This window comes from Adiantum capillus-veneris, chromosome 11 (genome assembly GCF_014529385.1).
Source record: "Adiantum capillus-veneris isolate H3 chromosome 11, ASM1452938v2, whole genome shotgun sequence".
Classification (NCBI taxonomy): Eukaryota; Viridiplantae; Streptophyta; class Polypodiopsida; order Polypodiales; family Pteridaceae; genus Adiantum; species Adiantum capillus-veneris.
This window is the reverse complement of record NC_140941.1, coordinates 77,144,658-77,169,630: the sequence shown is the minus strand read 5'-3', so window position 1 is coordinate 77,169,630 and position 24,973 is coordinate 77,144,658. Positions and strand designations below refer to the sequence as shown.

General features: G+C 42.6%; 1 protein-coding gene and 1 pseudogene across 1 annotated transcript; one reads left to right on the top strand and one right to left on the bottom strand.

Annotated features, from left to right (window-relative positions):
• Positions 1–616: 616 nt before the first annotated feature.
• On the top strand, positions 617–1,507 carry LOC147447481 (glucan endo-1,3-beta-glucosidase 1-like). The gene is made up of 3 exons (XM_086524333.1): positions 617–925; positions 1,025–1,321; positions 1,422–1,507. The coding sequence occupies exons 1-3, from the start codon at positions 679–681 to the stop codon at positions 1,445–1,447; spliced, it is 570 nt and encodes a 189-aa protein (XP_086380459.1). The 5' UTR covers positions 617–678; the 3' UTR covers positions 1,448–1,507.
• Positions 1,508–5,497: 3,990 nt separating this feature from the next.
• LOC147447480 (fruit protein pKIWI502-like) lies at positions 5,498–6,003 on the bottom strand (annotated as a pseudogene).
• Positions 6,004–24,973: the final 18,970 nt, after the last annotated feature.

Below are 24,973 nucleotides of genomic sequence, written 5' to 3'. Positions count from 1 at the left end.
AGGCATGAACAAATAAAAGGAGAACAATGAGGTTGGGCAAACTACCCTTCATGGTGGAGTTCTACATCAAATTGATTGGCTTATGGAGCATTTAGAAGCTATCGATATATCAATGAATTTCACAGCTATGTCCTAATTATAACAGAGGAAAGACCCCAAGCACACAGAGTGAGAGCTAATGTACTCAGGCTCTATCGAAAATGCCACCACTAAGAAAAGAAGGTGACAATTAACAAACCTAGGTTTCTATCTACCGAACCCATCAACTCCACCAATGTGGTACCAATGGTGTACGCAAGAAGTAAGCACCTCTATTATAAAGAGGAGAATTGGTTACACGGAAGTTCACACCATGGCCTACACACCACAATATCTCAATATCTGTTGTAGGAGGCCATCGTGAGAGAGTACAGTTAAGTTTTTTATTTTTTCAATTGGATATGTACATTTGTCGTGGAACTGTCCGATATCCGATAACCGTCATTCAAAAGGTTTTGTATAAATTAGGGAATTAGTGCAATTAAAGCAAAGACTCAATTACATTAGAATATGGGCGGAGGCAACTCTCAAGTCGTGCTTGTCATGATGGCGGCGGTGCTGATGGGATGCTCCATTCACCGGCCTACTTACGCCGACATACTACTCGACAACTATCCTCCTCAGACGCCGTCTGACACCATGTCATGGTGCGTGGCTAATCCCGCCGCCGATCCGAAATTGTTACAGGAAGCGTTGGACTTTTTCTGCTACTTCGACCCGGATTTCTGCAAGCCTTTCCAGCCCGATCAGCCCTGCTACGAGCCCAATAACGTGGTGGCGCATGCGTCGTTTGCCTTCAACTCCTTTTGGCAGGATCTCCGACGTACCTATCTTACTGTCCCCTGTGATTTTGGCGGCCTTGCCCTCGTGGCTGTTACGAATCCCAGTAATTAGAGCTCTCCCTCTCTCTCTCTCTCTCTCTCTCTCTCTCTCTCTCTCTTCCCCCTGCGTGCGTTAGTAACTGACTTTTGTCTTTGCTACGTAGGCTACGGTCGGTTCTGCAGGTACGTCGATACGCTAATTCCCCAGAAGCGCCCGCCCGCCAGTAAGATGTGGTGCATGGCCAAGCCCTCCGCTGACCTTGCTGTGGTTGAGGCAGGGGTTTTTACTGTCTGTGAGCATGACCGACGCTTCTGCGCGGCCATCCAGCAGTCCGACCAGCCCTGCTTCCAGCCAAACACTACACTAGCGGCGCGTGCCTCCGTCGCCTACAATTCCCACTATCAGGCTACCAAAGACTGTCATTGGTTCGGTACTGCTTTTTATACAATCACGGATCCAAGTAAGCTAGCTCGCTCTCTCTCTCTCTCTCTCTCTCTCTCTCTCTCTCTCTCTCTCTCTCTCTCATCAAATAATAACCCATCTTTAATTGCCTCCACCAGGCTTTGCTGGATGCCATTACGATTGATCCATTTCTGCAGCCTGGATTTTGTTATAAGCCTGGGTTTGGTTATAATATTGTTTAATTTGAACCAAGCTCTCTCTCTCTCTCTCTCTCTCTCTCTCTCTCTCTCTCTCAAACTCTGCTTCTATATTACATTTTATTACATCTTTACGTCATGATGAATTCCATCATCTTAACCTGCTGTCGACAGGCCGTGCTACACAATCTTCTATCAGTTTGTCTCTAATCATAGTCCAAGGCAAAGTTTCTCTCTAATTATAGACCAAGGCAAATTAAGTAAAACTGTGGAAAGTATGTGGATCAAATAAAGCTTAGTTTCTAGCATTCCACAGAAAGGATAACATCCATACTCCTAGAGAAGCAATACATAGGTCTAGACCTTCAACACCAGTTTTAGTAGTTCCAAAGAGCAAACTTACTTGGAGATTTTGACTTTCCAATGCATCATGATACATACATTATACAAACATTACCACCATGAGTGTACATTTGGGCATTTCCAAAATAAGTGCCTTATATGTTCAAGTCGACCACATCCGCGACATTTCCCATCGGACATTCTTTTTCTGGCCAGTAGCTCACCTATGGGGAGGGCCCTTGTTAGTATCCTCCACAAGAATACCTTATGCTTGAATCTCGCTAATGAACACCATACATCTGACAGCTTTTTTAATCACCAGCTTTGAGAGTAATTGAATTTCCACATCGTGTTGCATCTAATTTGGATTTGAGGATGTGAAATCAAGTGCAGATAAAACTTTTTAGTTGATAATGACCAAGAGTTTGTTGTATTGTCTGGCAACTCCCGGTCTTTGAATCTGTAAGTGACATCTTGGTTGTATGGAACCCTCATTGAAATGAATGCATGAGCCTACAACACCCCCCAAGTAATTCTAAGGCCATGTCCCAGTCTGAATCTTCTCTAGGCCACCATAAAAGCAATAAGATTGTTGTTAGAGTTAGCAATTTAATTGATTGAGCTTAAGCCTCTTTCAAGGAGGATAAATGCATTCTTGCCCAAGAAAACAAAGTGACATCCTGGTTGTATGGAACCCTCAAATTGAATGCATGAGCATACAACATCCCCCAAGTAATTCTAAGACCATGTCCCTGAATCTTCTCTAGGGCACCATAAAAGCAATAAGAATGTTGTTAGAGTTAGCAATTTGATTGATTGAGCTTAACCCTCTTTCAAGGAGGGTAAATGCATTCTTGCCCAAGAAAACAACAGGTGTTTTTTTAAACACAAAAAACTCCAAAAGCAAGATTCAACTCCTAATGATTTGCTTGTACATCTGGCTCTTCCCTCCCAAATCTCTCTCTCTCTCTCTCTCTCTCTCTCTCTCTCTCTCTCTCTCTCTCTCTCTCTCTCTCTCAAACTCTGCTTCTATATTACATTTTATTACATCTTTACGTCATGATGATGAATTCCATCATCTTAACCTGCTATGGAGAGGCTGTGCTGCACAATTATGAGTTTGTCTCTAATCATAGACCGAGGTAAAATAAAACTGTGGAAAGTATGTGGATCAAATAAAGCTTAGATTCTAAAATTCCACAGAAAGGATAACATCCATACCCGGAGAGAAGCAATACATTGGTCTAGACCTTCAGCACCAATTTTAATAGTTCCAAAGAGTAGACTTACTTGGAGATTTTGACTTTCCATTACATCATACATACATTACACAAACATTACCACCATGAGTGTTCATTTGGACATCTCCAAAATAAGTGCCTTACAGTTTCAAGTTGACCACATCTGGCCCACACTTCCCATTGGACATTCTTTTCCTAGCCAGTAGCTCACCTATGGGGAGGGCCCCTGTCAATATCCTCCACAAGAATACCTTATAATTGTTATGGAATTGATATCTAATTATTTATTGCAGCTGTACAGGTGGAAAAGGCTTGACCGAGCTAATTAAGCTATTGCAAAAGGATATCATATTTTATGTACACTTTATTATTCAAGTACTCTTTATGAGCTTTGGCCATTTATGACCGGTCGGCCAGTTTGTACTCACTTTGACCATTCAAGAATCTATAAATTAAATACGTGCAAGAGGGAAATGGTCACTCTTGCACGGGGGGAGATTGCACCCAGTGCTTGCGTTGTTCTTCTCTCCTCTTCCCTCTTCTCTCTCGCCGTGCCGGCGTAGCACTCCGCTCTAGGAGGTGCGCATGCACGCGTTCTTTCACTCTCTCCATCTCTCTCTGTTTGCATACGTCGTGGTTATGTGCTATGCGAGTCGGCAGGTACATAGATTTGGTCGTTTATGTCTTGCTATGTGCTATTTTCCAGTATTTTGCAGGGCGCTCTACGCTTCCGACTATAGCAGTGGTATCAGAGCAAAGGTCGACGTCCTTGGTGATCCACAAATGGTTTCTATGGAGGATTCTATTTTTTGCAATATTGATACAGCTAAGTTAGTTTCTAATTTTATCTGCCTCTTTTCTCCCTTTGTGTTTATGGACATTGATTTTCTATATTCATGCGAAGCACTTGATGTATGTATTGAAGGAGTTCATGGCTTTTGTATATTTCAAATGGGGGCGTACAACTCATAAGAGACTTACCTTACAATAAAATGATTTTAGTTAAACACACAAAAGAAAAATTTTGTAAACATATGTACATCGATTGGTGGAAATATCTCTGTAAGCTGGTAAATTAATTTGTATTAGACAGTTGATAAGAAGAAGATATGGACTGAACTCACATCTCATGGGAAGGAAGAAATTGAAAAACAGAGATGGGATTTTGATCATGAACACCATGCAACCCTCCGCTTAGGACCAAGGGGTGAGAGTTAAGGGACCTTGTTCCCAAGCAATGAATGGTCACTGTTGTGGGACACGATGCAAGCAAACCATTCAAAGGAATTTGTTTTCCTTTCTTTTGCATTAGAGAGGTGCAGATGATGGTTATGAAATAGGGCAAGGGGAGCGTAGCCTTCATCTGTGACATTGGATTATATCAATCGTCCAACGGCAGCACGATAGTACAGTCGCATCTGCATGGCATGTTGAAATTGGTGAGAGTTGTATGCACCACCCACCCGCACTGTCAATCTCTGCTGCTTAGTCTAGTCAAGTTTAGCTTGGCTTACAACCATACTGCGACTCTCGAGCTTCCTTCATTCCCACGGCTCACAGGCCTGCACCATGCAAGGAACTACTGGTGCCGTCATACACCGTTTGTTCACGGCAGCTGCACGTACCAACCATTTCATGCATGCATAGTACCACACTCCTTTGAGTAAACTTTGCGGCGCAGTTTTTTTTAAACTACTCACGACCACACCATGGCCATCGTCAACTGGCAGCTATACACTCCCACTATCACTAGCGCCTGCCAACCCTTTGTCATCCGTTGCATGGCTATCACTCGAACCACCCGCCCCACTTGCATGTAGTGGCTGACAGTTATCTGCACACTCCTCCCTCCATAGCTACCCTTGCATCCTTGTTTTCCCCCACCGCAAAACTCTTGCAGACCCCACCCAATATCCTGTAGATGTTTTCCTTGCAGCTAGCGGGCCTCCTTAGTCCACCAAGCTCCTGCATTCGAGATGCCAAAGAACACACCGCTACATCAGCCCCCACCCTTCTCTCACATGAGGTGACAAAACCTCTCTCTCTCTCTCTCTCTCTCTCTCTCTCTCTCTCTCTCTCTCTCTCTCTCTCTCTCTCTCTCTCTCTCTCTCTCTCTCTCTCTCATACACACAGATGCACACATACTAACACGATAAAGCCCTATACTCATTAAGATCTTGCTACCCTGTAAAGGAGAAACTCTTCCCGTTCTGATAAAATTTGTGAAGGGAAGTACGAGAGTGGATAAACTTCCAAACTCCAAGGAGCTAATACAAAATTATCCGATAGTGCTCTGGAGAGAGATCATTGTTGGCTTTGACAATGCGGTGCAAATCAGATTCCATAACCTCAAAGACCACCTATATATCTTTCAACTCCCTCGATGAAGGTGGTAATATGATGTGCTTCATCGCGATAATGCTGGGATGCCGCAAACACCTAAGAAGCCTGATTTCACGTAAAAGGAAAGTCTTCAGTTGGGTAGAGATTCTCGATGGCAAACCCATTTCCAGCAACAGGGCTAACTTCAACCTTGTCTCCTTTCTTGACGTCACATAAGAAGCCGGCAGACTGGCCCTTTACATTCTTGATAAGAAACTCGAGCGATCCGGAGGCTGCAGTACTTGGGGGGCATGCAATCGACATGTACGCAGGTTTGCTACCACTGCCAGCAACTCGAAGCTGCACATACTGGCGGGCCGAGTGTGGCCTTTGATGAGAGCAGGGCTAGCGCTGATGTCGAGCACAATAGAGTAGATTTGTTCAGCTGCTAGTTCGATGCTAGTGAGAGGAGCCTCGACGAAGGATATGTCAAGGGCGAATGCGACACCAACATGCGTTCTTTTGGGAGGGTAGCAACGGTGGCGGACTTGAAAGCTCTGCTGCAAAGAATGCCGATGGCGAGCAAGAGAAGAATTAGGGTTGATGAAGCGAGCCACGCGGGTGGCTACGCAAGCCATGGCTACCTTTGCCACCCACATCTTGAACTACAGAGGAGAGCTGCACGCTCTCTCCACGAGAAGAGGTAATCTACGACATCTCTTCATGGACTCTCACTATCTTCCTCGCCCTCGCGACTCTCTGTGAAGCTAACTGAATGCCAAGAACAGGCTAATTAGCCTTATCAAAACTCACTCTCTATCTCTCTCTCTCTCCCGCGTTGACTTGGTACAAAAGCGGACCTCGACGAAGGTTTTCCAGACTCTCAGCGACAACAGGCCGCTATCGGGCATCCTCGGGCAGTGACGACGACGACGACGACGATGATGATTTCAGCCTGAAGATTTTTTTTTATTTTTCTTATTTTATTTTTTTACTTTACTTCATTTTATTTTGTATCCAGAAATTGTATTAAATCCATAAAGGTTGTCTGAGCTTGTCCCATAGGACTTTGAAGACGCGTGATATAACATTTCATTTTGCTATCCTCTTCCCCCTCCCACTATGACTCCTTCCGATCCGACGATAGACATTGAGGATGCTCTTCGACGCCCACGGCAATACTTTCTCCAATGTCGGAGACCCACACACATTGTCGACGACAATATTGCTTTCCATCACAACTTTAGGCTATGGCTACTATGGCTAATGAAATATCTGTATAATGTGACCAATATCTCTGATATATGTTGTTTTTAAATAAGGGTTTTCTTCACATTCTCTTTATTTGGCATAAAGGTTGCGCTGCTAAATCAATTTTCCCTTAGAGCTCAAAATACGAAACCGGAATTAGAAGACATAAGTAATTCAAATTTCCCTTCGCACCTGAACCCAATGGCTCGTGTAGCCCATAACTCTTGAACAAAATTTGGTTTGAAAACATAGCTATATAATAATAAATATATTTATTCATTTTATTTTTCTTGTAATGAATGCTCTCTAGAACATATGATGGTGCCATTGTTCATAAAAATCTTTCCAGAAAAGCACGATAAGCTACCAACTAATTGCCTTCCTAAGAGAAAGGTAATAGACCATGAAGTTAGTGGTACTTAACCGCTTGCATATTTCTAGAGTTTCTCATGAATATCGATGTTCCATACCTCAGTGGCTTGTGAATTTTAAACTCTACCCGGCTCAATGTAAACAATAATTTACTTCTCATGAGTCATGTGCCTCTTAACTTATTTTGATACTATCTTGCCCTACATTGTCACCAATTATCAAGTATAAACACAAAAATCTCTCTCTCATCTTTATTTGCAGATCCCAACATTTTCAATTGTTTTTAGTGCTTTGTTTTTTTTAAAATAAAAGTTATGCAGATAAATCTAACTATAATGGTCTCATATCAAAATCCAAGTATGACACTCCTTAATGCATTCTGATTAATACCCCTCTTGAAACATTATTACAATGCCAGTGCAACTTTCTATTATTTGTGCCTATTCCCTCCACACACACACTGGTATATATATGTTCAAAAACAGTATACACTCCTTGTATGTACATGAAATACATTCCTCTTTTCATATTTCATTTCTCGGAATTGTGTTCTAAGCTGCATACTCAAACATGACTTCTAACGGTATTGAAAGGAAGTTTTTCCTGAGCTCACTTGTCCATAAGCTATGCAGCTACTCATGCGAGCTAAGGTGCTTTGGGATACTAGAAAAATTGTTTGTAAGTACTTTGTCACATAAGCATACTCCAATTTTGTGTCAAACAGGTAGTAGATGTTTTGTTTTTATGCCTTGTCTAGTCCATTGGTCATAAGCACACAGATTCGCCGATTTAGGCAGTGTGTAGATACTCATCTTGGTGCAGATCCGCCGATTTAGGCAGCACATTGAACATTACAGTTTCATGATTTTTAAACAATATCAAATGTGGATTCGCCGATTTAGGCAACATTAGTGCAGATTCGCCGATTTAGGCAGCACGTCAGGTGTAGATTCGCCGGTTTAGGCAACACCGATCACAAAATCATGCTGCAGTGACTGGCCACCACTGCAACTAGTATGATTTTGTTACCCGGGTACATAATGAAAGTGATTTGGATTTGGACTTATAATTGTGGAATTGGAATTGGATTGGGATTTGGTATCTGGTGATTATTATGGCAATGTTTATGTGATGAGACTTGACATTATGAGATTAATGATGAGTGTGACCAATGATATCCTGATTCATTAGGGTATGAGTACATATACTGCTTATTCTAGTGGTATGGGACACTAGAATAGGTAGTATGTGGATGACGGAAGGCATAAGCTAATGTTGTTTAGTTTCATATTTTTTTTTTTCATTATGTGATGTTTTTGACACAACATACTAATCACTGTTTTTGACAAGTATTGTTTGCAGATTTTTATCTTCGCAACTGAGGACAATTGCTTTCCAACAGAGAGGTATGTTATGGAATTGATATCTTATTATTTATTGCAGCTCTACACGTGGAAAAGGCTTGACCGAGCTAAGCTATTGCAAAAGGATATCATATTTTATGTACACTTTATTATTAAAGTACTCTTTATGAGCTTTGGCCATTTATGACCGGTTGGCCAGTTTGTACTCACTTTGACCATTCAAGAATCTAAAAATTAAATACGTGCAAGAGGAAAATGGTCACTCTTGCACGGGGGGAGATTGCACCCAGTGCTTGCGTTGTTCTTCTCTCCTCTTCCCTCTTCTCTCTCACCGTGCCGGCGTAGCACTCCGCTCTAGGAGGTGCCCATGCACGCGTTCTTTCACTCTCTCCATCTCTCTCTGTTTGCATACGTCGTGGTTATGTGCTATTCGAGTCGACAGGTACGTAGATTTGGTTGTTTATGTCTTGCTATGTGCTATTTTCCAGTATTTTGCAGGGCGCTCTACGCTTCCGGCTGTAGCAATAATTGAATCTTACTAATGATCACCATACATCTGACAGCTTTTTTAATCACCAGCTTTGAGAGTAATTGAATTTCCGGTTTAGTTGATGATGACCATGATTTTGTTGTACTATTTGGCAACGCCCGATCTTTGAATCTTTAAGTGACATCCTTGTTGTATGGAACCCTCAAATTGAATGCATGAGCATACAGCAACCCTCAAATTGAATGCATGAGCATACAACATCCCTCAAGTAATTCTAAGGCCATGTCCCAGTCTGAATCTTCTCTCGGCCACATAAAAGCAGTAAGATTGTTGTTAGAGTTAGCAATTTGATTGATTGAGCTTAACCCTCTCTTAAAGAGGGTAAATGCATTCTTGCCCAAGAAGACAACAGGTGGTTTTTTAAACACAAAACTCCAAAAGCAAGATTCAACCCCTAATGATTTGCTTGTATATCTGGCTCTACCCTCCCAAATCAGCAAAGCAAATACATTTTTCCAAGACTAAACCAACATGTTAGTAGTATTCCCACAAAATTTAACAAGAGCTGCATAAAATAGTTTATTTCATGAAATCATATCCCATACCTCATGAAAGTACACCAAAAATTTATCCATCAATGCCCACAGTATTCTCGCCCAGCATGTATAAGAGAAAAACATGTGTTTTAGCAGAGTTGCCCTCTTAGCTGTTGAGCTATATATAGTATCTCTATGTATAGCTCAGCATTAGCTAGCATATGCATTTTCAGATTAAGGATTTCCTAACCTCCAAGATAAACATGCAATGCTAGGTAGTCCGATGCCAACGAAGTTGTAGCAGGTGAACCAAAAAATAAATTCAACAGTTTAGATTTAAATCTTGCTATGATTATCAAACGAGTCCAACAAAGGCAAAAATACAACAAATAGGGAATCAAAATAGCCTGTACTATCCTTAGCCTAACATGAATGGGCCATTCAGTACGATGCTAGGAGGCCATTTTGAATTGAATTCTCTCTTCTACCCATTGAGTGAGTTGATTAGCAGATCCATATACTCCAAGGCGGTAACCCAAATGCTTGAAAATACTTTCCCTAGGGATTCTCTTACATTGCCTTATCAAATTATGAAACTAATCTACAGATACATCAATCAAGTGAGACTTACCAAGATTCAAATATAAACCACTTGCAAGTGAATACGGATGCAAATATGACATACATTTCCCAATATTAGCATTCTCTGCATGCAAGAAGGTAATAGTATCAACAAAAAACCCTAAGGCGAGAATATGTTCATCCCCTACCAGCAACCCTTATAGATTTTCATTCCTTGCTTGACCATGAAAAAAATAGAATAGAGGATGGGTAGCAACAACAAACAAAAGGAGGATGAGGGGACAACCTTTCCTGACTTACCTTCTCACCTTGATGGCATGAGATAATCTCCCATTAACTATAACTCTAGAGATTGCCCCAAAGCCCAATAGTTGAATGCAGGTTGCTATTCTTTGACCAAACCCCATTATCTTCATTACATTCACCACAAAGTCCCAAATGAGTATGTCAAATGCTTTGGCAAAGTCTAGCTGCAACAACACAACTTTTTGCTTACACTTTTGTGCAGCCTCCATATAAAGCATCAATGTGTAGATGTTATCTAGGATTGACCTTCCCCCAATGAACCTTGATTGTGCCTCATGTATGCATTTTCTTAGAAAAGGTTATATTCTTATGGCAATTGCTTTTGCCAACAACTTGTACAGTATTCCCATAATGGTTATGGGTCTCCATTTAGATAGAGAGGTTTGAAAAGTCTTCTTGGGTAGAAATTTAATGATGCCCTATTTTAGCAATGGATCCATGTGTTGAGCTAGCCCGATGTTATTGATAGCTAAGCTAATCAGATCTTTCAACTAGTCCCAAAATTCTACCAAGAATTCCTAGGTTAATCCACATATATGAAGAGTTTTGTCATTTGACACCGTTTAAAAAGCAAATTGTAGCTTTTGTTGATCAAATTGTTTTTCGAATCTTGTGGTATTGCTTTCCTCAGCACAAGGATCCACGACAAAAAGAAGAATATCAACAACTTGCTGTCTTTCAGTAGACTGATCAACCTCCCTATTTAGAATGCTCTCGAAATATTCCTTACATTCTACCAAAATTAGCTTAGATATGGTAACCATGGTGCCATCTTCTTTTACAACTTTGGATATACATTCACTAGAATACTTAGCCCTAAGCCTACTAAAGAAGAACTTTGATAAACACTATACATCTTGGAGCTCAAATTATCTACAGAGGAACCTAGCCTTGATGGCCATGTTAGAGTCAAAATCTTTTAGGGTTTACCTTACTACACCTAGGTTTTCCAACTCCGGTACAGTTAGCCTGAACACATCTTGAGTTAAAAAAAAAATTATGAAATTAGATGCATTTGTTACTTGTTGATATTTCTTTTTAGCCACTTGTTTCCCAGCAGTTTTGATACATTGTTGCAAGTTTGCACAAAATAAATGCCAAGTATTAACTTGATCATTACCTTTAAACACATCATTCACCTGCTGAATCACAGAGAGTTTAAAAACTTGATGCTTTAATAATGAATTTTTGACCATGAGAGGGTGGGATATACCCACTTTCTTTATGTTGGAATTAGGGTTGCAAAGAGACACACATAGCTTCGAGAAGACGAAGGAAGCTCAAGGCACACAATAGAGAGTGTGTTACTTAGTGTGCTATGGAAAGATGGATAGCCCTAGAGTGATGGGCGTATATACAATGCTCGGGGAAAAAACCTCCTAAAGAGGGAAAAAATGCCCCGGCGGTCCTAGTGTGTTCACACACATCACTACCACATGTATATGGTAACAAATCCCCCCTGGAGTGATGCAGTGAACAAGAACTGGCACATGAGTAAATGGAAGTGCCATGCCCTAAGGACATGATTAGTCCACAAAGGGGACTAAGCCCAAATCTTTGTGGAAAGCTTCAAGCTTCTCACAAGACAATGCATTTGTGAAAAGATCTGCAAGGTTGTCCTATGTTGGTACATAAGCCAAGCTGATCTCTCCTGCTGAGAGCCTCTCCCTAACATAGTGGTAATGCACCTCAATGTGCTTTGTGCGAGCATGAAAAGCTGGGTTCCTTGCAACTGCCAATGCGCTCTGACTATTAGTGTAGATAGTGTTAGCAGTGTCCTGCCAAACACCCAAATCAGCCGTAAGGCGTCTGAGCCATAGACACTCAACCGTAGCTGTGAAGACTGCCCTGTACTCAGCCTCACAACTTGAAGTTGCCACAATAGGTTTCTTCTTGCTCAACCATGATATACATGAACTGCCAAGCATGAAACAAAAACCATTTGTGGACATTCGCATGTCAAAACAACCAGCCCGATATGAGTCCAAAAAAGCATGTAAATCTAGCGGAAATAATCCCCCCTTGGGATAAAACAAGCCAAGATGTAAAGTGCCACTAAGGTAGCGGAAAATCCTCTTGACAGCTTGCCAATGCTTAGACCCTGGGCTATGCATAAATCTGCTGACTTGTGAGACTACAAACTAAATGTCCGGCCTCGTGTTGCATACATAAATGAGGTAGCCAACAACAGTTTGGTAAAGAGTGACATCAGCAGGATCGCCAGAAGCATGTAGACTTAGCTTCAAACCTGTTTCCATGGGAGTGGTAATAGGTTTGCAGTCCTCAAGTCCAAATTTACATAGCAATGTCTCTATGTAACTTTTCTGACACAAGGAAATACCACCATCACACTACTTAAACTGTATACCCAAGTAATGATGCAATAGCCCCAAATCTTTCATTTTGAAAGTAGCATTCAAGTCAGCCTTAAATTCAGCAATATGTCTCTCATTTGGTCTAGTGATCAACAAATCATCTACATAAAGAACCACAATGAGAAGTACATCACCCTCACACTTAACATACAATGTGCTTGCTATTGGACTATTACGAAAGCCTTGTTTGACCAAATGAGTGTCAGCTTTCTTGTACCAAGCATGAGGAGATTGCTTCAACCCATACAAAGCCTTCTTACATCTGCACATTTTGTCCTCTTGTCCTTTTATGACAAAACCGCGAGGCTGTGTTACATAAACTTCCTCAAATATGTCACCATCCAAGAAATCAGTAACAATGTCTAATTGATGTACATCCCAACCAAAATGAGCTGCCAATGCACATAGAAAACGCACAGTAGTCATACGACAAGCGGGAAAAGTCTCTTCATAATCTATGCCTTTTTGCTGTGCATAACCCTTTGCAACAAGTCGAGCCTTATGGCGATCGATCTCATCATCAGGCTTGCGTTTCAACTTGTAAACCCACTTCGTACCAATGGCCTTTTTGCCAGGAGGCAAATCACATAAAGTCCATGTGTGATTTTCTATAAGTGCATCATATTTTGATTGCATGGCAGCCATCCAATTTTTTGAATTATGTGCTTCATCAAACGACAGAGGCTCCTCAACATCATGTAAGCTAGACACAGCCAAAGCATACGAATATGATGCATAAGATGCATGGTGAAAGCCTGAATGAGTACGATGACAAAGGTGCATTTAATTTACTGTCATGCAAAGTGTGCACCAGCCATTTTGGCATACCTCTAGCCTGCTCATTTTCAGCCCTTTCCTCATCAAGTACATCATGTACATCTGCATCACTAATAGGCTGATCTATAACATTTTCAAAAACCCCCATAGGCTATACATTTTTCTCATTGGAACTTACATTCGTATTTCCACCACCGAAAAGAGGCAACAAAGTTTCATAAATGTCATTATAGCTTACATTACTGTCTCTAGTACATGATAGCAAGGGCTGAACAGAATCTTCCACAAACACTACATCCTGGGAAACCAGAATACGTTTTGTTTGCGGATGATACAACCTGTAACCTTTGCTTTCAGCACTATAACCAACAAAAATACATTTGACAACCTTATCATCCAATTTTCTGCGTTGTGTTCACTACAAGAGGTTGTGTGCTCTTGTGACGCTGTTAGCGACGGAAATACATTGGGTTTTTATAACCCCCGGCGTCGCTAAAACCGTCGCTAAGAGCGTCGCTACGAGAGCGTCGCTATAGGCGTCGCTATATAGCGACGCCTATAGCAACGCCTATAGCGACGTTTACACAGATGACTATAGCGACGCTTATAGCGACGCTACAGAGCCATAAATAGCGACGCTTATAGCGACGCCCAATAGATTTTTTTTTGGTGGCAGGGCATTGAATGCCCTGCCACCCATCAACCATATTGTACTTGATTCACTTTTTAAAAAAAGTGCAAAGATAGATAATAGACCCAAAATAATCACTCACAAGACGCATTGTTTGCAAAATTGACAATTGTACACATCAGAGGCAAAATGAATTGATTGGCAAATGTAATAATGACAATTGTACAACATCATAGGCATAAAGAATTGATTGGCAAAAGGAACTGCGGTGACAAATGTAATAATATACATGGTTCAAAAAGACGTATAAAATCCGTCGCTTGATACATAAGCTATGAGAAACCCTAAACTAATGCTATCTAGCTACGGCTAAACTGACGTCGTCTAATCAGACGTCTCATCGCGTCCAAGCGGCGTATCTGTTGGATTCTGCAAAAAAAGACAATAAGACAGCTTTCAGTAAGTATAAACATATAACGACATTTATAAAACAATACAAAAAATAAAAAAGAGTAAACCCTAATACTAACCATGCCGCCGCGAGAACTGAGAATGTCCATCAGGCCGTTTAAGCCCTTCCTGCCTGCGTACTCGTGCTCGTACGGTGTGGGATCACGTCCTGTCATCGACCACTGTCAAAACATACAAAGATTTCATTATGTTAGAACTAAAAAACTCATAAACCCTAAACTATCGAACATGCATAAAGAGCAATGTGAAAAGACTTACAAAATCGGCCTCAAATGATGCCCATCCACCGCTCCCCAAGTGGTGCGAGCTCCCTGCCTCTACTCGCGCTCTGGCTGCATCCTTTTGTTGCTTCCACTTGTCGGGATTCTCGCGCGCTGCTTTCTTCGCATTCTTCCAATCTTCTTTGGCCAACCAATCTGGCATGTTCCACCCATTCTTGATTGCTTTTTGCACTTCGGAACGCTTGTGTTTGCAGTATTCGCGCATTCGAATCTTCATCAGGTCTTCATTGAAGTGCTGATCCCGTGTTGGAACGGGAAACTCATCATGAAGTATGCTGATGACTCTGTTTTTTAAATCACTTGGTACTTCACTCCATTTGTTTAGTATGTAGTGTCTAAATAGCTGGGAGCAAAGACCACGCATGCGCGAGATCACCTTCTTGCCGTCATCATCCATGATGATGCCGCCGCTGATGTCGACGGAGTAAGGCAAGCCCTCTGGCCGGTGACGCGTAAACCTGGGTGTCCCGGCAGGGGTCTCTAGCGGCGTGTCGATGGGGGTACGGACGTCAGGTGTCTCCACCGGCGTCTGGGCCCCGAAGCGAGGAGTGTCGAGTGGGGTGGCTCCTGGTGGAGTAGGTAGAGGTGTGTAGCTTCTAGGAACAGTTAGCCGTGCAAAACCTGGCGTAGATGGCGATGCTGTGGTTGGTGTGGGGGCGGGCAAAGAAGGGGAGGGTAAAGAGCCTCGTCGAACACGAGGCGGTGTGGAGGCATCGGTGGCGGAATCCCCACAACAACCGCCACCGCCACCACTAGAGCGCCGGTGTCTAGACGAGTGTGAAGCTCGTCTCGTCGACGCCGAAGCTTCGGAGCGCACCGGTAGATTGTGTTACGGATGTCGAGAGACAAACATCCCTCAATGGCAACTGGTAAAATAAACTGTATAGTATGTGCAGCAATGATATTAAAGTCCACATTTTATGCAATGATATTAAAGACCACTATGAACGTACCTGACACATTTTATGCCAATCGTGTGACTTCAAACCGGTAAGCTTTCCTTCTTTAGTAAAACACGTTCGGAGCGAGTGCATTACGCCAGTGGGGGTCCGCAAAGATTGAATGGCCTCTTTTACTTTGCGTTCTTGGGCTCCTGTGAAAATCCATGGTGCTTTAGGGAGTTTTATCGATCCATCAGACGCTGTTTGCGGCCAATATTGCTCCATACGATCCACATTTCTAAGATCAAATCTGGCTCCCAAAGTATCTTTCTTGCCGGTCAAATGGTCCCATAGTAGATTACCCACATTCTTAAATATGTGCATTGGATCGAGCAAGTGATTGATCATGAGTCGGGGCCAGTATGGTAACTCGTACCATAGAGATAGTCTCTTCATCCCTGGAGGCAATCCGTCATCGCACATCTCCTTCTGCTCTAACCATGCTTGTGCAGACATCCTTGGTGGCTCTCTTCCCAAAAAGCCGTCGCGTAACACATGATTCTCTGGAAGATACGCTTGATGACCTTCGTAGATTTGCTTCTTCAGTGAGGGTGCCCTACGTGCATTCAGTCTAGGTCCACATGTGACACATGCTCTATATCCGCTTGTTTGAAGCCCTGCATGTATACACATGATAATAGATCAACTATGGGAAAAAACAATATTTACAGTGTCTGAGTAGTGAGTGTCAATAGATCACCTGAGCATTCTGTTAGCCTGGGATAGTCATGCATGGTCCACATTAGAATGCCTCTGATCAAAGCATTCCGTCGTCCTGTGTGTCGGCTCATATCCACCACCTCTATGCCAATCCACAATTGTTGTAGCTCTTCCAATAGTGGACGAAGATACACATCCATATTCCCCACTTTATATCGCCCTGGCACAATCAAGCTTAGCCATAGGTGCCCCTTCTTCGTAGTCAACCACGGGGGAATGTTGTAGTTGACGATGACAACAGGCCATACACTGTAAGATGTTGATCTTTGACCAAATGGATTTACACCATCCATAGCCAGGCCTAAGCGCAAATTTCGAGCTTCCCTAGCAAAATCCGACCATGTTCCATCTATATGTTTCCAGGCTGCCCAATCTGCAGGAATTCGTAGCACACCATCCGAAGATTTATTCTCTTCATGCCATGATGCTAGGGCGGCCATGGACTTACATTCGAAGAAATGCTTGATTCGAGGAAGCAGAGGAAAATGTCGCAAAACCTTTTGTGGAATTTTTGTCCCGTGGAGATCTACTCGATATCTTTCGGAATCACATTTCGGACACTTCTCCATGTCTGTGTATTCCCCTCTGAAAAGAATGCAGTCATTAGGACAAGCGTGGATAGAATTGTAATCCATCCCCAAGTTTCGCAAAATCTTTCTTGCTTCATCTCGGGAATCTGGCATCACATTGTCAGCTGGTAGTATGTGCTCTTTCAGCAATCTACACAACATAAAAATATGATACAGTCGTGTAAAAATCTATCAGATCATTGTACATTTAGAGTTCTATTAAAGTAAACTAATTGTAATAGATCACCTGAAAAGCGCTGTGACGCTAGTGTCACTCCATCCAAACTTTGCCTGCATGTTGAGAAGAACCAGGAGTGCTTTCAATCTAGACATACGTGCTCCATTATACAATGGCGTATCGGCTTCACTTTTCATATCATCATAGATAAGCCTTCCTGAATCCATGATCGTCTCGATCATTTCATCAATCTCGGGCTCAAACATTGCCTCGTTGGGAATGTGCTCTGCATGATCATCCCCCGAGCTGTCAGAGGCTACATCTTGTGGCCTCACATATGCTGCTTGACCAACGCGTCTGCGAACACGTCTGTTGGGTTGCAAGATTGCTGCTTGTTGGCCAGCGTCAGAGTCCGACGAGTTATAATTGGCAACAACTCGATCTATAATAGATGGATCGAACTCGCCAAATTCGCGAACGTGCTGCAAAGAAACACGTCTTGTCCGTCGCACAGCATGCTTGCATTGATTACAAGGACATAAGACCCTCGTTGAGAGATAGGTGTTTCGGTTGGACGGTCCCACATCCTCGTCGCTACTCATAATGAGGATAAAAAACTTATAACCTGGACAACAAATTTAATATTCTATTGGCATTCTTCGTCTTATCTCTCTCTCTCTCTCTCTCTCTCTCTCCCTCTCTCTCTCTCTCTCTCTCTCTCTCTCTCTCTCTCTCTCTCTCTCTCTTTACCTCACATTCTCTAGTCATGTCCAATCCCCGCACACCTCGGTCTAGAGGTGCACGGAGATCAGAACCACCGGGTTATAATCTCGTCTTTATTGGTCAATACCTATATTTGTGGGTACAAGAAATCTACACACCCACGTCTACATGATACTGCATGTAGTGGACAAAACCCCTTTGCCTCTTCTCTAGCTGTAGCACTTCACTTCATCTTAACATCTTTTCACAGTAGATCTTTTCACTGTTCGTCTAACTCTAAACCCTAAACCGTAAGTAATTCTTGCGTGGACTCGATCTAACATAAATAAGCGTAAATCTAACTAAAAATAAAGCTAAATCTAATTTAACGTAAGTCTAATGACTAGAGGTTGTCTAGATGGTCATTGTGTCGGAGATGTAGTGACTCTTGCCGCCCTGAAGATCCACCTTCTTCCCTATCTTCTAAAGACATTTCACCAGTACTTTTGGATCGACGGAGCCCACCATGAGTGAAGGCAGCAATACCCTATATTCCATTGAGGGCTTTCTTCACCCGCTTCATGCAGGCATCGCAGTCTATGGAGACCTAAATCTAATCTAATATAACGTAAATATAAATCTAGCTTAAATAAACATAAATCTAGTTAAAAATAAACCTAAATCTAATTTAATGTAAGTCTACATATAACCTAATCTTTAACGTCTTTTAAGATAGTTTCCTACGACGTTATAACTCTCTTCTTCTTGTGTGTGTGCGCGTGTGTGGATGTGTGTGCCAATAAAAAGAGATAAATGGTATAACCTTTCTATCACCCATGCCAAGTATGATAGATTGATTATGCCATTTCCCTCTTGAATAATAGGTCTTGAGTTCAACTCTTTGTCGGCTAGATCTTTAAGTCTTTTAATTTTAATTAGTTTCCTACGACGTTAAATTAGTTTCTCTCTCTTTCTCTCTCAATGTGTGTGCGTTTTTTTGGATCGTATGCATGTTTTCTCTCTCTTTTTCTCTCTCAATGTGTGCGTTTTTTATTTATGCATGTTCTCTCTCTCTTTTCCTCTCTCAATGCGTGCGTTTTTTGTTTATGCATGCTCTCTCTCTCTTTTTCTCTCTCAATGTGTGTGTGCATTCTTTGTTTATGTATGTGTGTGTGCGTTTTTGTTTTTGTTTGTACTCTCTCTCTCTCTCTCTCTCTCTCTCTCTCTCTCTCTCTCTCTCTCTCTCTCTCTCTCTCTCTCTCAAAAACACTATGTGTGTGTGTGTATGTGTGTGTGTGAGAGAGAGAGAGAGGGAGAGAGAAAGAGGGGAAGGGAACATGAGAATGAGGAGAGGGAAGGAGCATACCTGGCTCTCCTTCCTCTCCTCGTGTGTGTGTGTGTGTGTGTGTGTGGAGAAGAAAAAGAGAGAGAGAGAGAGAGGGAGAGCGTTACCTGCTCTTTGCTTGAGGGCGCCGAAAAACTCAGATCTGAGATCTGAGTTTTTGGGCGCGCTCGGTTATTTTTTTACCCCAGCCGGCGTCGCTATGAGCGTCGCAAATTTCTTTGTAAATTTGCGACGTTCATAGCGACGCCGGGAATTTTTTTTTGGAGCGTCGCTGTGTGAGCGTCGCTAATATGAAGAGCCTCTTGTAGTGGTTTGTGGCACCAAAGCATATGCCAAACATCCAAAAACATGCATGTGCTCAATAGAAGGCTTTCTATCATGCCATGCTTCATATGGAGTAATAGACTGCAAAGCTTTTGTAGGACACCTGTTTAGTACATAAGTAGCACACATGATGGCCTCAAGCCAAAAAGAATGCGGAAAAGGTTGACTTTTGACCATACATCGTGCCATTTCCGTAAGTGACCTGTTTTTCCTCTCAGCAACACCATTTTGCTGAGGTGTATAAGGCACTGTACATTGGTGTTCTATCCCACGACTAGGCAGAAATGCATTGAATTCATGAGACATATACTCCCCCCCTCGATCGGAACGGAGGGTGCCCATAGTACATTTCAAGACAGTTTTAGCCATAGCCAAAAATCGTTTGAAGCACATAAAAACTTCGGACTTCGCTTTAAGTGGAAATACCCATGCATGCCTAGAGTAATCATCAATGAAAGTCACAAAGTACAGGTAATTGCCCAAGGATGGAGTTTGCATGGGCCCACAAACATCACTATGCACAAGCTGCAACCTGCATGTGGCCCTAACTGAACCATCCTTTGGAAACTTAGAACACTGCATTTTACCCAAAATACAACCTTCACAAACATGTTTTGAGAGGTGCTTCAAGAGGCGGCAAAGAAACAACCATATCAGATTTCTACAAACGCAGCAAACTGGCAAAATTCAGATGACCAAAACGTGCATGCCAAAGTTTTGCATTTGAAATAGCCCTTGAATCTGCAATAGCATTTGCAAAAAAATTTCCACACTTTTCATACAAAGTGAGCTTATACAGCCCACGTCATAAAAGGCCAGATGCAACAATTTCATCACCAAAACTGAGATCATGAACTGTACATCTGTCATCCACAAATTTGACTACAAGTCCAAGTCTAGCAAGTATGGATACAGACAAGAGATTCTTGTTGATCCCAGGTACATAAAGTGCATCAACAAGTGTGAAAGAACTGCCATTAGCAGCAGTAAGCACAATCTTTCCAACTCCCTGAACCGGATAAGAGGCATTGTTGCACAAGTGACTGAATTCCCATGAGGGACAAACTCAAGAGAGGTGAACATGTGAGGTAATGTGCTTTGTAGCACCACTGTCAAAATACCACACATGTGAATCTGCAGCAATTGACAAGCATGCATCATGGATAACAGGATTGTAAGTACACTCTGTGCTAAAAGACCATTCTACATCAACATCAGCATTACAGTCTCCTTTTACAAAAGACTCAACAATGGCTACATTTGTAGTGGAACCAGCGTTTGCAATGGAACCTCCCTCTTTCTTCTTAGCCTCTTTGGCCTTCAACTTAGGACACGACTTGATCAAGTGATCATTAGCTTTACAATAATGGCAATGCATCTTCTTTTTCCCTTATCACCAGAATTTCCAGATGAATTGCTGCCAACAGAAGCATTAGGAACAGAAGTTTTGCCACTCGCAGCAAAACCATAAGAAGTGGCTGCATTGCTGTTACCACCCTTTCTTTGAAAAGAAATAAAAGCTTGTTCAATTGCACGCTGCCTAGTCCTGTTTTTTCTGGAAAGTGACTCTTGCAACATCAATGTGCATAATGCATGAACTTGACAACTTCAGGATTTCCTTGGGTCATCAGTCTCCAAGTGCTAGCAAAAATCTCGTAGGAATTTGGTAAGGCATCAAGAACAGTGTGCACAAGGGAACTGTGTGAAATGACTTCACCTGTAGAAATAAGTTTCTCATTGATATCCTTGACACCAACAAGGGAAGTGTCCATATCATCTTCCTCATGCATAATCTTCGACTCCAGCTCTTTACGCAGCAAAGCAATTTTAGCCTCATTGCGGCTTGCATAAAGACCAGCCAATATATCCCAAGCCTGTTTTGTAGATTTTGTTGAACGGATGTAAGGAACAATGGTGCGCTTCACAGACAATGCAATCAATGCATGAGCCTGCACATCCTTTACATCCCAACGAGCTTGTTTTGATGTATACAAAACAACTCTAATAGCAGCAAGACCTGCAACATCCTCAACATCGCCTGCATCCTCAGATGCAGGACGTACATCAATGCCCTGCACAATATTCCAGACGCCCTTCGACACAAGAACATGTTGCATCATGTAAGCTCAGATAGGGTAATTGTCCCCATCCAACCTGTCCTCAGCAGCAAACATCTTGAACACATCTGTGTTGTTGTCAGCCATGGTAAATGTTACACTTGATGTGAAAACAAGGCCCAAAATAGGAGAAACAGAGCGGGAACAACATGTGCTATATAGCACAAACCGTAGAAGACTATAAGGTACCTGTTATGCAGAAAACGACACTGACAGAATTGCTCAAATGACAAAATTGCCTATTCAAACCTGCCTGTAGTGGAAATGGAGGTCGAAATGAGTCCGAATCAAAAATCTAAGTAGGGACAGCTCTACGAGCTATCCCAAAATATTTTTTGACCTACGAACGCTCGCCAAACCTCACTGTAATCGGAGAAAGTGAGGAGGCGTGTGTTGGAGTAGCTGGAAACTAAGCCCGGGAGGATGTGACCTGATCTGATACCAATTGTTGGAATTAGGGTTGCAGAGAGACACACACAGCTTGGAGAAGATGAAGGAAGCTCAAGGCACACAATAGAGAGTGTGTTACTTCGTGTGCTATGAAAATATGGATAGCCCTAGAGTGATGGGCGTATATACAATGCTCGGGGAAAAAAACCTCCTAAAGAGTGAAAAAATACCTCGACAGTCTTAGTGTGTTCACACACATCACTACCACATGTATATGGTAACACTTTACATGTGGCTCAACTGATGCATCTGATAGAAAAAGCACAACTTGGAAATGATCTCATATAGAACATTCAAAATCCACAAACATTTCAACATTAGAAGGTAGCCAACCCGGTAGCCAATGAGTATTCATAAAGTATATAAGACTATTCAGTCTAGACCAAGATGACATGTGAGATTGAGAGTGAAAAGTGAACCCTTGATTTTGGTGAGAGGACAGACCCTCTTTTCGGGAGCAAAAAGCACCTAAAATGTTCAAAAAAACCCCTTTATAGGGAGGGAGCATCCATTTTTGGCATTTTTTGTCATTTAACGACACTTGGAAACATGCTTGCACGGTCTTTTCTCTCTCTGGCTCACTGTTCGCCATCTGCCGCGAGAACCCCTCCCCTTAGTGAGCAATAGCGAGCTTGCTATTGGGGGGGGAGCTTGCCCTCAAAAAGGTTTTGGCCCGATTGGCGCTGGTTCAAGCCCTTACGAATTGCCACATCATCATACCGCTCCACCACCTGCCGGCCACCGCCGTACCGCCCTCTCTCCAAAACCAGCCGCTTGGACGGTGGTGCCACTGCGCTCGGGTCAACGCGCAACCACATAGAGCACCCTACTGGGCATGCCATTGCCAGGGAGCTCACACTCTACTCCATGCTCTACAAACGGCTTATGCCCCACGTCATATACCGCAGGCTCTTGAGGCCGCCCTTCACATTTGAGAGTAACCTGTGCCAAGTGGCGCTCTCCTGTTCAAGGCACCCTTAGGGGTTTTCATATTTTACCCAAAACACCCATTTGAAATGGTTTTTTTTCCACCTTTTGAATGCGTGCCATATCTTGCTCAGTAACCCAATGACCGGAGCAGAAATTCCACTCGACCATCTTGATCCTCGGCTTTAATTTCCCTCGTGCTCGCCAAACTTCAACTTTCTTGGGCCCGCGATCCGAGGCGATCAAAACTTTCAAAAATCATCTGCAAACACTTCCCTTTTAACTGCTCCAGGCTTCCCCAGGCCGTAACTCGACGCTCGAGACTCAAAATCACAAGCCGTGGCTTCTTGCTGATTCCACTCATCATGTACGATCTGCTTGAACCCTATCAAGGCCTTAAAAATGCCAGATGGGATGTTCTTCAATGCGGGAAAGTGGGCACAGACCCGACCCCCAAAAAATCTTCCACTGATCATAACTTGCTATTCAGAGCTCCGATCCACAGTCCGAGAAGATAGATATGCTCCATAATCTGAGTTCTACACATGCATCCACTAACATCAGCCTGGCCTACCTGCCCCCAACTGGCGTACCCGTTGGGGATCTGTAACGCCGCACCGGGGCTCCGTTTGACGAGTTGTCTAGATCGGCTTCCAAAGAACACTAAACTCTACATTCTAGAGCATTGACTCAACACTTTGGGCATCTTCACCTGCTATCCCAATTGAGCCAACTTGGAGTTGTTTTAGCCTAAAAAGATGCATTGAGCATACATGTCTGCTTCCCTTTGGCTACCCAAGACCTTGGTACCTGCCCTAGCCTTATGCACTGCACCTGTCTGCAGCCTTGGCTTGGCATAGACCGCTTTCTAGCTCGGACCAACCTTGGTTGCACCGTCATTGCCCACCTCCTCGTTGAACATTTTTGTTCAACCACATACAGGCTTATTGCGCCAAAAAACTGCACACTAAACACAAACTCTCTGCACACCACAAAGCACCTAACATATGTACAAAACCTGGCATCTATCACCCGCCACCTTTGCTCATGCGGGTTGCCCGACCCCTTGCATCTCTTGTCATCATCCCCCTGGGTCAAACACTTACCTGTGATCATCACCATCCTTCTCTAGCAGCTCCGTATAGTATTGTATCCATGCACATATCCAAAGGTGCACATGAGAGAGAGAGAGAGAGGCAGATGAAATGCACCTTGTCAAACGCTTTTGATTTACACAGTAAAAGATTCTGCTTCCTGTAATGTTGAAGCCCTGAGTGTGATTGCCTTTGTTGTGCTATTCACGCTTTGTTTTTCACATGATGTGGTCCCTCTATGCGCGCAAGCCAAAAGTCCCTCCTTTGAATGCAATGTTGCCTCTATTGTGCTGCGTACAACCTATTTTGCATGCGCTATGATTTTGTTGTGTGCACGAGCAAGAAAACCTTCTCTTCGTGCGATAAAGAATCTCCCATGTTTCATTTGTGTTTTGTTTGGTTCATTGTGTCTTTCTGTGCTAGGGTTATCTAAAATTCCACGTGTACTTTAAAACTTAAAACTCGGCTCAACCCTCGGGGGGTTCACTATGTGTAAAACTACCATATCACGTGCATTCAAGACATGTTTGTAAAACCCCTTATCTGTGAATTCTAAAAAATATATAATATACCCTTTTCTTTTAAAATTTGTAAGTTTTTTTCAAATTTGAAAAAATAATACCCTTTTGTATATATATTTCTGTAAGTCTCAAGAACTTTAAATACCCTTCTATTGAACTCACGTGATAGGTTACATTTCTATTAGGTGACCTCCCCTGGCCTCAACCTTTTGAGCAATTTTCTTTCATATTTAACGTTTTGGCCAACCATGTTTTATTTAAAATAGCAAATTTGGCATACTGTA

Excerpts from the sequence above, each read along its gene's own strand:
- LOC147447481 (XM_086524333.1), top strand. The coding sequence starts at position 679 with ATGTCATGGTGCGTGGCTAATCCCGCCGCCGATCCGAAATTGTTACAG. Across the intron at positions 926-1,024 it reads CGTGGCTGTTACGAATCCCA|GCTACGGTCGGTTCTGCAGG; the intron begins GTAATTAGAGCT and ends TTTGCTACGTAG. Across the intron at positions 1,322-1,421 it reads TTATACAATCACGGATCCAA|GCTTTGCTGGATGCCATTAC; the intron begins GTAAGCTAGCTC and ends TGCCTCCACCAG.